This window comes from Dasypus novemcinctus, chromosome 9 (genome assembly GCF_030445035.2).
Source record: "Dasypus novemcinctus isolate mDasNov1 chromosome 9, mDasNov1.1.hap2, whole genome shotgun sequence".
Lineage (NCBI taxonomy): Eukaryota > Metazoa > Chordata > Mammalia > Cingulata > Dasypodidae > Dasypus > Dasypus novemcinctus.
Window position 1 is genome coordinate 101,057,091 of NC_080681.1, and position 14,763 is coordinate 101,071,853.

General features: G+C 49.1%; 1 protein-coding gene across 1 annotated transcript in view; it reads left to right on the forward strand.

Moving 5' to 3' along the window:
* The window catches only part of CSMD2 (CUB and Sushi multiple domains 2), a 671,930-nt gene that overhangs the window by 433,855 nt on the left and 223,312 nt on the right, over positions 1 to 14,763 (forward strand). Inside the window, exons 16-21 of the mRNA XM_058303940.2 lie at positions 1,877 to 2,015; positions 2,934 to 3,121; positions 3,744 to 3,932; positions 4,113 to 4,229; positions 11,605 to 11,820; positions 13,122 to 13,310. Coding sequence (XP_058159923.1) covers positions 1,877 to 2,015; positions 2,934 to 3,121; positions 3,744 to 3,932; positions 4,113 to 4,229; positions 11,605 to 11,820; positions 13,122 to 13,310 — 1,038 coding nt within the window. The remainder of the gene's footprint in view (positions 1 to 1,876; positions 2,016 to 2,933; positions 3,122 to 3,743; positions 3,933 to 4,112; positions 4,230 to 11,604; positions 11,821 to 13,121; positions 13,311 to 14,763) is intronic.

Sequence of the window (14,763 nt, forward strand, 5' to 3'; positions counted from 1 at the left end):
GTGTGAGTTGCTTAACCTCCTTAAGCCTCTGTAAACTGGAAATAATAATGGCACTGACCTCAAAGGGGGTGGTGTTTTGTGAAGAGTAAATGTGTAAAGCTTAATTCCAGGCATGGAGTGGTGCAATAGCAGCATTGGTGGTGATTGTTATTCTCATCATCAATCTTGGGGATTTGTATGAATCAGGGTGGACTATAGACCACAATAACAAATATCCCCAAAATGTCATTGGCATAAAAGAGCAGGAGTTACTATCTCACGTAAACTACCACAGCTACATGTTTAACATGGTTGTCAGGGGCCTCTGCTTCTCAGAGTCATTCAGAGATCCAGCTAATAGGACCTCCACTTTTTTAACACATTTTTTAATCCCCCCTCCCCGCACCCCCGTCAGATCGTTCCCTTGTTTGTCTGCTCATCTTCTTTAGGAGGCACCGGGAACCAAACCCGGGACCTCCCATGTGGGAGGTGAGTGCTCAACCACTTGAGCCACTTCTGCTCCCTGCTGTTTGCACCATCTGCTAGTTGCAGTGTCTGCTGGTTGCTGAGTCTGCTGGTTGTGGCAGTTGTGATATCTGTTGGTTGTGGTGTCTGCTGGTTGTGGCATCTGCTCATTGCAATGCAGCATCTGCTGTTTGCAGCATCTGCTCATTGCAGCATCTGCTCATGGAATCTGCTCATTGCAGCAGTTCCAGTGTCTGCTGGTTGTGGCATCTGCTCATTGCAGCATTGCAGTGTTTGCTCATTGAGGCGTCTGCTCATTGCAGTGTCTGCTGGTTGCAGTGTCTGATTATTGTGGCATCAGCTCATCTTCTTTTAGGAGGCAATCAGGAACTGAACCTAGGACCTTCCAGGTAGGAGGTGAGCCCCCAATTGCCTGAGCCACATCTGGTCCCCAGGCCCTCCATTTTGACACCTGCTTCCACAATCACCAAGGCAGAAAAAGGAAACTTTGCAAGTCATGTACTGGCTCTTAAAAAATTTCTGTGTATCACTTCTGCTGGGATTTATTGACCAAAGCAGTTGAGTGGCCTTGCATAACCTAAGAAGGCTTGGGGCAATGAAATCCTATCCTGTGCCTGGAACAATGCTATCGACCACTGCAAGGGTCAAGGATCTGGTTACAGAAAGAAGGGAAAGATGCAGATGGGAATGGGGAAACTCAGTGCCCGGGAAAGTGGGCAAATTGATACTAAGAGACTGAGGTAACAAACAGCCTTTGCAGGATCAGAGCCAGGCACGAGGTATGTATGCCTAGACCATCCAGTATGCTGTCATGGACTGTATTCATTCATCCTTTCACTTCTTCACTTACCATTTATCTGCTAATTATCAAGGGGCCCTATGTGCCAAGCACTATGCTGAAATGCTGGGGATACCAAGTGTGTAAAACAAAATTGAGGTCCCTGCCCTCATTGCAAGCGGAGCAGGGATTGGCACAACTGGGCTGAGCCTCCTGGTCAGGGGCTCACTCTGCCGAGGCAGGGGCTCTGGGTGCTAGGAGGTGAGGGGTGGGCTGGCTGTGTGCCTTTGCCTGAGGCCTAACAACTGAGTGAGGAGCAAAGAAAAACACAATCTGACCCAAATACTAGCTGCGTTTTGGCCCTCCTAGAATGACGAAGGACTTTGTTTAAAGGATTCTTTTCATTTCTCCCCTCTGGCCTTTAATAAAACTCCGAATGGTTTTACTGGATATATCCATAAAGATCCCAATAGACAAAACTCACAGTTTATAGGTTATGTAATTTTCCATTGAAACAAAAACAACACTTGTTGGCTGACACATTTTATAGAGAAGATATATTTTTGTTTGTTCATTTATTTGTCCCCCCCCCCCCCCACAAGAGAGCCGCTTCTCTCCCTTCTGTCCCTCCAGCTCCCTGCGGCGGCCATCTGACTTCTCCCAGTGGCACCATCCTCTCTCCAGGCTGGCCTGGCTTCTACAAGGATGCCCTGAGCTGTGCCTGGGTGATCGAAGCCCAGCCAGGCTACCCCATCAAGATCACCTTTGACAGGTGCCTGTAACCACAGTCGGGGGAGAGGAGGGGAAGGGGTGCTTTCTAAGGTGTGGAGTGGAAGGCAGTTGGGGTGGACGTGTCAGCAGGATGAGAGTGCTAGAGCAGCCTCGCTGGCCTTGCCTTTGGGTTTGGTTCCATCTCGGCAGTGGGGTCTGTGCTGGGGAGGGAACTAAGACTCGAGGGGCAAGAAGACTGGGGTGTCACATGGGACGTCAGAGCCAGGAAGGGAGAGTGAGCAGACCGATGCCATCAGATGCTGGAAACATGGCATTAGCATCTGTGGAGCATAGCCCCAGTGCGGAAAAGCAGCTGCCCTGGGCACTGGCCCAAATCCTGCTCACTCGCCCCACTTCTAGCTCCCACCCTGTGATGGAGAAAATAGCCACCTAAATATGACCACAGACTTTTTCTGGACAAAGCATTTAGGCCCTAAAGTAGCAGCCAGTAATTTTTTTCTGAAAGGACCAGATAATAAATATTTTACTTTTCTTTTTCTTTTTTTTTTTATTAAATAACCCCTTAACATGTAAAACCATTCTTAGCTCACAGGCCATATCAAAACAAGCTACAGATCATATTTGGCCCTAGGACCAAATAGCTTGTGACCCCTGGCCTAGAGCATTCTCACCCCCATAAGGCTAGTCCTTGTCTCTCGAAGTTTTAAGATGGGTAGCGGCCCAGGCCATAGAGAGGACTGAGAGAGCTGCATCTGAGCACAGAAGGAGAAGGAGGGGTTAAATACAGTAGAGAAGGGCCTTCAACATTGCTAATGAATGTGAACAAATTGTATAAAAATATCCCAGGCCACCAACATCTGGCTGTTCTTCTGCAGCCCTGGGTCAGGCAGGGCCTTTTGTCATCTGCAAATAAATAGTGCTGGGTTTCTGGAGAAGTCTTCATTTCTGTCTTTGGCAGATTTAAAACCGAGGTCAACTACGACACACTGGAAGTGCGAGATGGAAGGACCTACTCAGCACCCTTGATCGGGGTCTACCACGGGACACAGGTGCCTCAGTTCCTCATCAGCACCAGCAACTACCTCTACCTCCTCTTCTCTACAGACAAGAGTCACTCAGACATCGGCTTCCAGCTGCGCTATGAGAGTGAGTCTTGGTGGGCACAGGGAGGAAATGGCAGGGTTTGCCTGGGCAGAGGAAAGAACTGTGGAGCTTGCCCCAGCAGCAGGTCCCAGCTCGGCCTGTCCCCACAGTGTGCTCCCTAGCCTGTGCCCCCCAGGGCTTGGAGTGACTCTAAACCTTTGAGAAGCAAAGAAAGCTCATGGCCTCACCCAAAGCCTCTCTGGGTGCTGGCCCCTCTGGGAAGAGGGCGTTTGACTAGCCACCAAGTTGGGGTGAGATGGCATCTCCCAGCTCGCTCTCATCATCTTCTGCCTTTGCTCTTGGTGCCTCAATTTAAGGGCCAGATGTCACTTTAATTCTTTGCAGACCAATATAAAGTTATGGTTGAGAGCTCTCTGAGGATGAGATCATTTTCTTACTCATCTTGACTTCCCTAAGCCCTAGTATAGTGCCTTAGCCATCGTGGACACTCAGCTAAGGTTTACTGAGTGAATGAATGAATGAATGGTCAGCCATTCAATGACAGCCACATTTGGGGAGTGGATAATTGGCAGCTCCAACCTCTTATAAATCAGGACATTCTCCTCCCTCTCCTTTTGGAGACAGCTGGGGTCCCTCCATGCCGACAGTGGCCTCTCTTTTCCAGCTATAACACTACAGTCAGACCACTGTCTGGATCCAGGGATTCCTGTGAATGGGCAGCGTCACGGGAATGACTTCTACGTGGGTGCACTGGTGACCTTCAGCTGCGACTCGGGCTACACGCTGAGTGATGGGGAGCCCCTGGAGTGTGAACCCAACTTCCAGTGGAGCCGGGCCCTGCCCAGCTGTGAAGGTGAGGCAGCCCATGAGGAGGCGACCGTAGCAGATTCCTTTCCTGCCATGATAAACCAGGAGCTGGAAGATGCACTGACTCTCCCCATCCGTGAGGGTTGTGGGGAGGAGTCCAGGGGGCCATGGGGGAAACACCCCCGGACCACACCAGTCTTTCACTGCCTCTTCGCTCCCTCCATAGCGCTCTGTGGTGGCTTCATTCAAGGCTCCAGTGGGACCATCTTATCACCAGGGTTCCCTGACTTCTATCCCAACAACTTGAACTGCACCTGGATTATTGAAACGTCACATGGCAAGGGTGAGTGTTTGGGTCCATAGCAGGTATTGGGATGTGACATGGTCAGGGCCGCAGGTTCCCCAGGTCAAGGTGACCTCAATGGGGATCCACCTATACAGTGACCTCTGGTCTCAGTCTGAATATTTTTCATCAATAGGAAAACTCCAAGAAACTTCCCATCTTTTTGAATCACAGAATTCATACAATATATATATTTGAGAATCCAGAATCTCCATAGTCAAAGAGATCTTGGAGATGACTGGCTCTAAAATCCCACTCAATGGAGAAATCTGCTCTAAATCAGTCCCCACAACATGGCGACACACCCTCTGCCTAAGCACCTCCTTGTTCAACAAATGGGGACCGACTATCATTATTTTAATAGTTCTGACCCCTCCTAGTTTATTAAGTGACCCTGAAACGTCTGCCCTGTACTGTGCCTTGAGGAACATAGGATACATCTGTTCCCTCTTCATCATGTCCACACTTCAGATGTTGAACAGAGCGATCCACTTCTCACAGAACACAATTGTTCCTTGATAACACGTTTTCAACTTCCTCACCAGGCTGGGCTGTGGGAGCCCAAGGGCAGAGTAAGGGTGTTGGTTTCGAATAAACATGCATTAATGTGCTCTTTCCCTCGACAAATATCATTGAATGTCCCCCATGTGGCTAGGCACTGGGGCTGCGGACAAACAGCAATCAGGCAAGTACAGTCTCTGTCCTCGGAAGCTTATTCTGAAGTTCCTCCAGAGTCGAGGTTCTTAAGCTGTCTGCGGTTTAGCAAATGCTCTGCTCCTGAGCCCCCCACTTAGAGGTTTTGCTTTTCTTCATTAGAAATGAATGGAATGTAGGTGGCACCAGGCATTTATGTTCTTAGAACACTTCACTAATAATTCTGTTGCATGACCTCTGCTCTAGAAGAATTAATATGTAAAAGAGCTAAGAACAAAATTCTAAGAGTAACCCTTCCATGTATTAAAATGCTGTTTAAAATAAGTTTAATGATGTGGTGTCCATACAGGAGTGGACATACAGAGCTGAGGAGAAGAATAAAGATTCAGAAGTAGATTTGTCTGTATATGTGTATGAGGGTATTTAGTAATGATTAAACCATCATTTCAAATATGTTGAAGAGAAGATGGATTATTTAATAAATGGTTTTAAAACAGTGGGCTTAACCATTTGGAAAAAAAGAAAAGCAAATCCACACCTCATACATTAATTCGTATAAATTCCTATACTAGAAGAACATGAATATCTGACCTTGGGTGGGGCATTTCTTCGAGTAACAACAAAAGTGGAATACATACAGGCAAAGACTGTCAGATTTGATTAAATAAAACTTTGGACAAATTTATGTCAAAACACTGTAAAAATTCAAAGTCAAATAGCAAGTGGGGAAAGTGGATGTGTCTCAGCAGATAGAGCATCTGCCTACCATATAGGAGGTCCAAGGATTCGATGCCCAGGGCCTCCTGGCTCATGTGGTGAGCTGGCCCATGCAAAGTGCTGCTGCACGCAAGGAGTGCCAGCCCATGCAGGGATGCCCCCACATAAAGGTGCCCCCAGAGCAAGGAGCGGCCCCCGCTCAAAGGAGAGCTGCCCCGCGTGAAATCACAGCCCACCCAGGAGTGGTGCCACACACACACAGAGCTGGCATAGTGAGATGATACAACAAAAAGACACATATCCCCAGTGCCACCTGATGAGAATACAAGCGGACACAGAAGAACACACAGCAAATGAACACAGAAAGCAGACAATGGGGTGGGGGGGAGAGAGAAATAAATAAATAAATCTTAGGAAAAAAACAGCAAGCAGGCAAAAATATTTGCAACATATATAACCAACAAAGGATTACCAACCTGGTGCCTAAAGGGTTGGTAAAAATCTTTAAGAAACATATGCCTGGTCCACCAATCTGCAAAATGAACCAAACTATTACATAAGCTAACATTGCATGATAGAGGAAATGCAAATGTAAAAATATCAACCCCTCTAATATTTAAGGAAATGCAAATTCAACCAGTAGTAAAATACCATTTCCCTTTTCAAATCAGCAATGTGGTAGAGGATGTAGAGACACGGGCACTCTTATTACTGCCGATATTGTACAAAATGGTTCAGCTTTCCAGAGAATGTTCTGGCAATATGAATCAAAAGCCTTAAAAATGCACATGCCTTTGTACTCAACAATTCCACTACCTTCAATTTGTCTGAAGAAAATTTAGTTACAAGGATGTCCCCTAAAATATTGTGTATTATACTGAAAATTAGTAACTACTCAAATACCCATCAACAGGAAAATGTTAAGTAAATTTATGGCCCAGCCATAAATTTATAGCACAGATACACAACTACTGAAAAGAATAATGTGAAAGAATGTTTCAAGACCTGCAGAGGTGGTCGCAATACATTCTTAGGTAGAAAAAAAAAGATGTTTGCAAAAGAATATGTTCTATTTATTAAAAAAAAAAACAAGTACATGTACATAGAAAGCAGTCTCAAAATACACACCCCAGCATCTGAAGACGAGTTGTCTTCTTTCAATCTTTTGGGTTTTTTCTAATTTTGAGCAATAAACATGTATTACATGTAAAATAAGATAAACATACTCTGCATGAAATGGCAATCTAAGAAAAAAAGATCGTTTATACTCTTACATGTACTCAAGTTCTTTCATTTTGCCTTCAAAAGGCTGACCTAAACAGGACTAGGATGACCTGGAGCTTCTTAGGGCTAGGCAGGACTGTCCAAGCAATCAGGACAGAGATGGGGAAGGGAGGGATAAGAGCAGCATCTTCGCTTAGCCTGAAAACTGTTTTCACCAAGCCTGGTCAGAGGCCATTGGAGGAGCCAAAAGCTACTCTGTGGCTTCAAGAGGGATAGAGAGGCAGCTCTCATGACCTCCAGAGGGTCAACTCACGATTTTCTCTGTGTCTGGGCATCTGTAATTCTAGGGGTACATGTTTCTCTATGTGTTTTGATGTGTCTTTGCCAAATCAGTGCAATTTAATCAATATGCAACAAATGCTTATTTTATACTTACACAGAGCTGTGCAAGCAAATAGCAGGTGCTGGGAAAACACAGCTGAACAAGTCACTCTGCCACAGCCTGCCCTCAGGAAGTTTATAGTCTAGTGATGCAGGCAGACAAGCTAAACAGTTCTCTCCATGTAACATGGTCAGTGCTGTGATAGAGCAGATGAAAGTGGGGAAAACATTTGGAGCCCAGCTCAGAGTTAGACATGGGTCCTGGAGATGAGGCTGGAGTCAAGTCTTCAAAGATGAGCAGGAATTAGCCAGGATGAAGGATGTTCCTGGCAGAGGAAACAAGAAGAGAAAGGATACAGAAGTGTGACCAGGTCACTCCACCCATAGAACCATTGAAAGACATTACATAGCCCTTAGCATAAAGCTCCCACTCACAAAAGGCTTACCTTTGCTTACCTTTCTCAACCTCATTCTGAGCCATCCAAACACTAGGTCCCAGCTCACTGCACCTCTTTCCTTTCCTAGAACTTTCCAGGCTTTGTCCTCTAGAGTTTCGCATTTGGCTGAGTTTCTTCTCCCTGGAAGGCTCCTCTCCCTGCACCATCCCCACCAGCTCCCCTTGCATGCCCAGCTCCTCTTCTTTCCACGCAGGCTTCCTCAGTGAGACTTCCCCCACCCCTTTCCCCAGAGCTGGGTCTGGTTTGAGTTTCCATTGTGTTCCCACAGCATCCTGTACCTTCCAGTCAGGCTTTCCCCACTGCATCTTCACCTTCTGTCTGTTGGACAGGCTACAACCTCTTGAAGAGTAGCAGGATAATGCACATCTTTTGTCCTGCAGTTTCCCCCACTGCTGGCTCTGTGCCTGGTTCACAGGGAACTCAAGAAGTATCTGGTGATACTGGATTCAGTGGAGCCTGGAAGCTCCTCCAGAGAGCACTCCTCTGCCTCTGCTTCTCTGAGCATCCCAGGTGAACACACCTATTAGGCTGCTAATTCTGGTTGCTCCATAACAGGCAGAAGCACAACTGGGGACACTCAAAAGTTGGTGAAATTCAGAATCATTCAACTCGCCACACCCCCAGCCTGTAGGAACAGTTAATTCAAGGTCCAGAGAATGGACCCTGGCTGAGCTGCCAGGACTGACATCGTTGTACCCACAGGGCTGTCTGCAAATTAAACTGAGCCAAGAGAAACACCTACTCAGCTCCAGGCACCCTACCGTGTGTTTTGCATACATACCCTGCCTTGCTTATTCCTCATTGCATGAACCAAATTTCACCTGCGAGGGAAGTACTATCATCCACATATTATAGTTGAAGAAACTGGAATGTAGAGGGACAAGCATCTTTACCCAAGACAGCAGATGGGCTCTGGCCCAGGGCTGTCTTAGGCTGCACTTCCTGCTCCGGCGTTGCATTGATTTCACTCTGGGGTTTGCGCATCGTTCAGTCCAGTGAAGTATGGGTTTGGGTGTGCTTCTTTCCCACCAAATCCAGATTCACATTTGAACGTGGGGCCTCTCTAGTTCTGTGACAAAGTCTTCATTTTCTCACAGTGGCCAAAAGAGCCCCAAGCAATCAGCACTGCTGGGAAAACTCAGAGATTTCATCTCAGCTATTTACTCACCCTGAGAATCCCAGCAGGTTTACTGCCTTGGAGGGGCCATATTTGCATGCTGGAAGAATAGAGTGGAAAGCGCTTGGCTTAATCAACTTTGTTTCCACCAGTTACGTGCTGGACCTACTCTCCACCTACCAGCTGCTCCAGCTAGAAGGAAAAGTGTATCTACTCCAGCCAGGGTTTTTGCAAGTTCTCTGGACTGAGAGCAGTTTCCTGATCTGCACTCCTGCTTCTGTGTTGGATTACGTGCTACATGCATGCACACCTACCTGTGCGTCTCCCCAAGCATGCTCGCACTCCTCACTTCAAGGATTTGGACCTCTGTGAAGCCTTCCCACTCCTCGGAGTGCAGTCACCCACCCTTCCTCTGTGCTCCCACTCTGGATTCTCACTGCTCTATGTCTGTTTCCCCCTAAACTGGGCGATCTTCCTCAGTGCTTAGCTCGAGGTCTGGCACTTACTTGATGGGTACTTAGGACCGGGTTTTTTTTTTTGTCCCTCTCTTTTGACCAAATAAATAAATGGCTGCAACTTAGTTGTCTGGGCACAGGGCATTTACAAACTACATCCCTGGTCCCCCACACCCACACCCTGGAAGCCCAAATGCTCCAGGAGCACCAGCTCATATCAACAGGGAGGCTAGAATATGAAAACATCTAAAATGCTTTTGCATTAAGGGCTTGGGTCCAACCGTCCAAATGCTTTTGCATTAAGGGCTTCAATCCAACCATCAGTTGTCAAAAAACATATCAGTAATTATCTAGAAAGGATTTCTCAAACTCGATGTGCCTACACTACCGGAAGATTTTTAACATGTAGATTTTGATTCAGTAGATCTGCAGTGGAGGTGGGGATTCTGCATTTCTAACCAACTCTCTTTCTGGAGACCACCCCTTGAGTAGCAAGTGTGTCCAGCACTCCTTGTCTATCCTCATACTTGCCCCTGCACTCTTCATAACGCCTCTCCCATAGGCACACTCACTGGTGAGCATGCATTTGCACACATGCCCACCCAAACACAACTGTGACCTGTACGAGTTCAATAGCTGCTTTGAATGTTAAGATTCTGCCTGCCCCTAAACTTTCTTACCTCCTGGTTACTCTTACTACCTGCTCTCTTTCTGTAGCGTTGGGAGGCACTGTGATGTGGCATCTGCTGACACATTGCCTCGATTTGGCATCTGCTAGCTGGGTGATCTTGGACAAGTGACTTCATCTCTTTGTCCCTCAGTTTCCTCAAGTGTAAGATGGAGATGACCATAATCATACCCACATCACAGGGCGATTGCTGGCATTAAATGAGTTTTCCTATCTTACCTTCCAGTTGATAGGGGCCAGCTCCTGAAGCAGCTGAAACATTTAGGACAGCGACACATGATTTAATGAGTGCTCAAAATGTCAATGGATTCTGGTATTTTTATTTGGAGCTCCTGGCCCCTTCCTCCTTAGTGGAGTGCCCTTCTCCCTCTTTCTACCTCTCCGTTCCTGGCCAGTCTCCCTGTCTGCCATTTACTATTGCTCTCCCAGGCTCCCCTCGTGGTTCTCCTAGACCTTCACTCCGTCTCCTCTCCTTGGGCCCTCTTCTCCATGCTTGTGCTTCAAATCTCACCTACACGCTGGCGACTCACAGATCTATCTCCAAGGTAAACCTGAATCCGGAACTCCAATCTCTACTTCCCCTTGCCCACCAGATAGCTCTGTTGGATGCTAAAAATTCAGGGCACTCAAAGCCCATGCACTGCTCCTCTATGGCCTGCTCTTCCTCCTATATGTCCTGCCCCAGGCAGCATAAGACATCGCCGTCCTGCTGGTTAAGGCCCTCCCGGTCAGCCTCCTCTTTCTCCTTGCATGGGTCACCTAGTGATTCCTGCTCCCTCTACCTCCCTACGGTCTTGCTCATATCTGTTTCTGCTCTCCATCACCCTCAGTCAAGCCTCATCATCTCTCAACCAGAGCGTGGCCACCGTCTTCCCCATTGATTTTTTTGCCTCCTCTCCCTCCACCTGGTCCTTCTCACAGTCAGCAACATTTTTAAAAACTGAAATCTGATCCACTCCTGACAGGATGGCTCCTCATTGCCTCCTGGAAAATATCTGGTCTGGCACAGCCCACCTTTCCCGTCTCAATTCCAGGCATTTCCTGGTATTTCGCAGCCTCAGTGTGCACTGCCGGAGTCCTGGAATTGACAGCGCCTCTTTTCCTTTCCACATGGCGGTCCCCTGGCTGGAACATCCTTCCCCTCTTACCTGGCTAATCCCTACGCTTCATTTTACCACCCAAATCACATTTACTCTTTAGGGAAGTGATTCTTCCCGCATCGTCCCTCTTCTTGCAGGAGCTGCTTTCTCTCTGCCTTCCACACACTCTGGCCTCCGTTTGTTACAGCATTCATCACTCTGTGCTGTAGCTATTTGTTTGATGTCTTGTATATTCCCTTGAACCTTGCCCAGGGCACACAGTAAGTACTCAAGAAATACACAAATATTTGTGGAATGAAGTACCGAACGGCTATGAAGCATTCTCATAGGCCTAGCTGGAATCTCCCTTTCACGTGTTGACCACTATCTAGTCACCTTTTCCCTGACTGGCTCTGTGGGCGATGGGGTGTTCAGGTCCATTCACTTTAGGTTTGCCTCTATGTGTTTATCACCACATGCTTTTAGTTGTGCACACCCACAGGCATTTGCAAATTGGAAATGTTCATGCAGATCCTGTCTTGCAGCTGGGAAGGTCCAGCCTTCTCACCGTCATCGACCTCACCCTTCTGTTCTCTTGGCAGGTGTGTTCTTTACTTTCCACACCTTCCACCTGGAGAGCGGCCACGACTACCTCCTCATTACCGAAAACGGCAGCTTCGCTCAGCCCCTGAAGCAGCTGACCGGCTCGCGGTTGCCAGCTCCCATCAGTGCTGGGCTCCACGGCAACTTCACCGCCCAGGTCCGCTTCATTTCTGATTTCTCCATGTCTTACGAAGGATTCAACATCACCTTCTCAGGTACAGAATGTGAGGATCCCTGGCGGGGAGAGGAGGGAGAGACCTCAGGATCCCCCCTCTGTCTCTCCCTCTGCCACCAGTCTCTTATCTCCCTGGCCAATAGATATTGATCCACTATGCAAGAGATATTTAGGTTAGATGCAAGGAAGAACTTCCCTACAATGGGCTTGGAATCTCCTTCTCCACAGGTATTTTAAGACTAGCTCTGAACATAACCTACCTACCTGGTTGGACTAGAAGTCCTCACAAAAATCTCTTCCTGCCCTAGTAATTCCAAATAATTCTTTTGGTTCCATTTCCACTATTTTACCACCCCAGTAATGTTGTTTTTTTTTTAAATAAAGATTGGGGCTTGAAATTAATATATTTGGGGTGTTGTAGTCTCACTTGGGGTCATCTCCATCAATGCTAACTTTGTAGTAATAGATACTTATCTGTGTTTAACAATCCTAAAAATAAAAGTTTAGCACCTCTAGTACAGAGTCCCCCAGCTGCTCTTGTCTTATAGAACCCCAGGGTTCCTGCCTTCTTAGCCCGGAGCAGAGATATCAGGTGGATGCCTCCCGGGACAGGCACGACGCATGAGGCCCTTGACCCAGCTTCCTCCATGCTGGCCCTCCAACGGGAGAAGCCCCTGCTAGGCTGGCTCGGCAGGTGGAGCATATCCAGCCAGCAGACCTCATCCCTTCTGAGAGGAACACTCCCACCGGCCACGCAGAGCCTGTGGGGACTGCCTCCTAGAAGAGCGATGCCGGCGGGGCGCGGGGCGGGGCAAGGGAATGGTCATGTCTGTGCTGTTCCTAGAGGCACCAGGCAGGCATCTGACCCCCACCCTGGGATGTTCTTCATCCTCCTCCAGAGCCGGCATCACCAGGCTTGGCTTTGCGAGAAGGCTGTGGGTTCTTTTTCACAGTGTAAGCCGCTCCAGGCCAGGTCATTTATTCTGACCCTCCAACACTAGAATGGCTGAGTTTATCTGGGCTTGGAGTTAAAATGGAGATGAAGGGACAGAAGAGGGAAGGTCCCCGGCTAAGCATTTATCCAGAATGCAGTGCCTCTAACCCATGGCTCACAGTAGCAAGGGGCTCGGTCCCCAAAGCAAGACTTGGCCTTTTCCTGGGACCCTGCCCCTGCTCCTCTCTTCTTTTCTCTTTACCTTGTGGATGGGTGTATGCATATCCTGTAGCTCTGTTCCCTAGTCTCAGGCTCTTTGCTCCTTGGCAATTTGACCCGTGTGCTCCCTCTTCTTTCACCAACTCCCCCAGGTGTCTCTGACTCCAACTCTTCTGCTCCCTTTCCAGAATATGACCTGGAGCCCTGTGAGGAGCCAGAGGTCCCAGCCTACAGCATCCGGAAAGGCCTGCAGTTTGGCGTGGGCGACACCTTGACCTTCTCCTGCTTCCCCGGGTACCGGCTGGAGGGCACCGCCCAGATCACGTGCCTGGGGGGCAGACGGCGCCTGTGGAGTTCGCCTCTGCCAAGGTGTGTTGGTAGGTGGTCACGTGCTTTCATTTTGCTTCACTAGTGGGGTGGGGCATGGAGGAGCACGCAAGGGCCGAGCGTCAAACAGGCCTGGGTCGGAGGGCTGACCACCACAGCCTAACCTGCAGCGGGGCCCTGGGCAGGTGGCAACCGCCTTCTGCGCCAGCCTCTGGTCTGAAAATAAGGATGGCGTTGCCTGCTTCGCTTTGCTAAACAGGCCCACCGTGGGTGCCCAAATGAAGCTGACTTCAATGCTCTTGCCTTCCCTTAGGCCTTATCACATAGGCTAAAGGATGCCTCTTGCAGAGAAATCTGGATGGGGCGCTGAGAGGACCTATGGGAAGGAGGTTGACCTTGGCCCATGGAGAGTCCCTGTCTGGGGGAGTAGGTGGGCGCGTTGATGCATCTCATGGGGGCAGATGGAATCTCCCTTGGAGAATCCTCAGGAAGGCTTCTCCCATTCAGCTGGGAAGAAGAGTGGGGAGCCAGAGTTGGGTTCATTTATAAAGCACTCATTATGTATCAGACACTGTTCTAGGTGCTCAAGATACAAAAATAAACAAAACAGACAAGGTCTCCCCACTCACCGTCCACATTCTGGCTGGGGGAGACAGGCTGTTAACACATAGCTGTGGAAGGTGCTGGTTAGTGTTGAGGACAAGCCAGCCCTGAGCGTGCTGGAGGCAAGGTTGATCTTCTGTACAGTGGTCAGGGAGGGCTTCTCTGGTGAGGTGACCTTACAGTAGAGGTCTGGGCAAATTCAAGGAGCCAACCACTTGGGTGTCTGGGAGAAGAGGGGACTGGGAGCCAAGGGCCTGCTCCCCAGGGAGGCCCATCCCTGGAGGAGCAGCTCAGAGGTCACAGGGAGACCAGCAGGTGATGAGGTGAGGGAGGAGGCTGGGAGGACCTTGGAACCAGGGGCCCCGGCCCCAACTTCCTGCCCCCCTCCTTGCCTGGCCTTCAGCAAGGCTCTGCTTCATGCTGCAATCTGTTCAGAGCTCCAGGCCTGGAGGGTGGGGGCAAGGAGGGAGAGATCCGGGGAGTGGGGACAATTGCTGGCTGCCCCTCATTTGTGAGGTAGATGGGCTCCACACTCCCAGCACAGAGCTGAGTGACACCCAGGATGGATTGCTGGAGTACGTACCAGGCTCATGGGAAGCCATGGAACGGGGGCTCTAAGTGACCCCAACATACACAGCCCATCAGAGCAGCCCTGCGCTCACTAACATGGGAGCCAGCCTCTGCAAGGCCCATGGTGCCAGACCTGCCTGCAAGAGCGCCAAGGAGCCTTCGGACTCTGCAGCGGGCAGCTGAGAGAGGCGGGCAGGCTGCGGTGAGCCCGAGGTTGAGTCTCCGCTTTGCCACTTTCCAGCTGTTAGAGCACAGGCAGCCACCAAACTCCCCCTCAGTCTCAGCTTCCTCCTGTGGAAAACTGAGGTAACAGCAGCCCACCCACAAGCT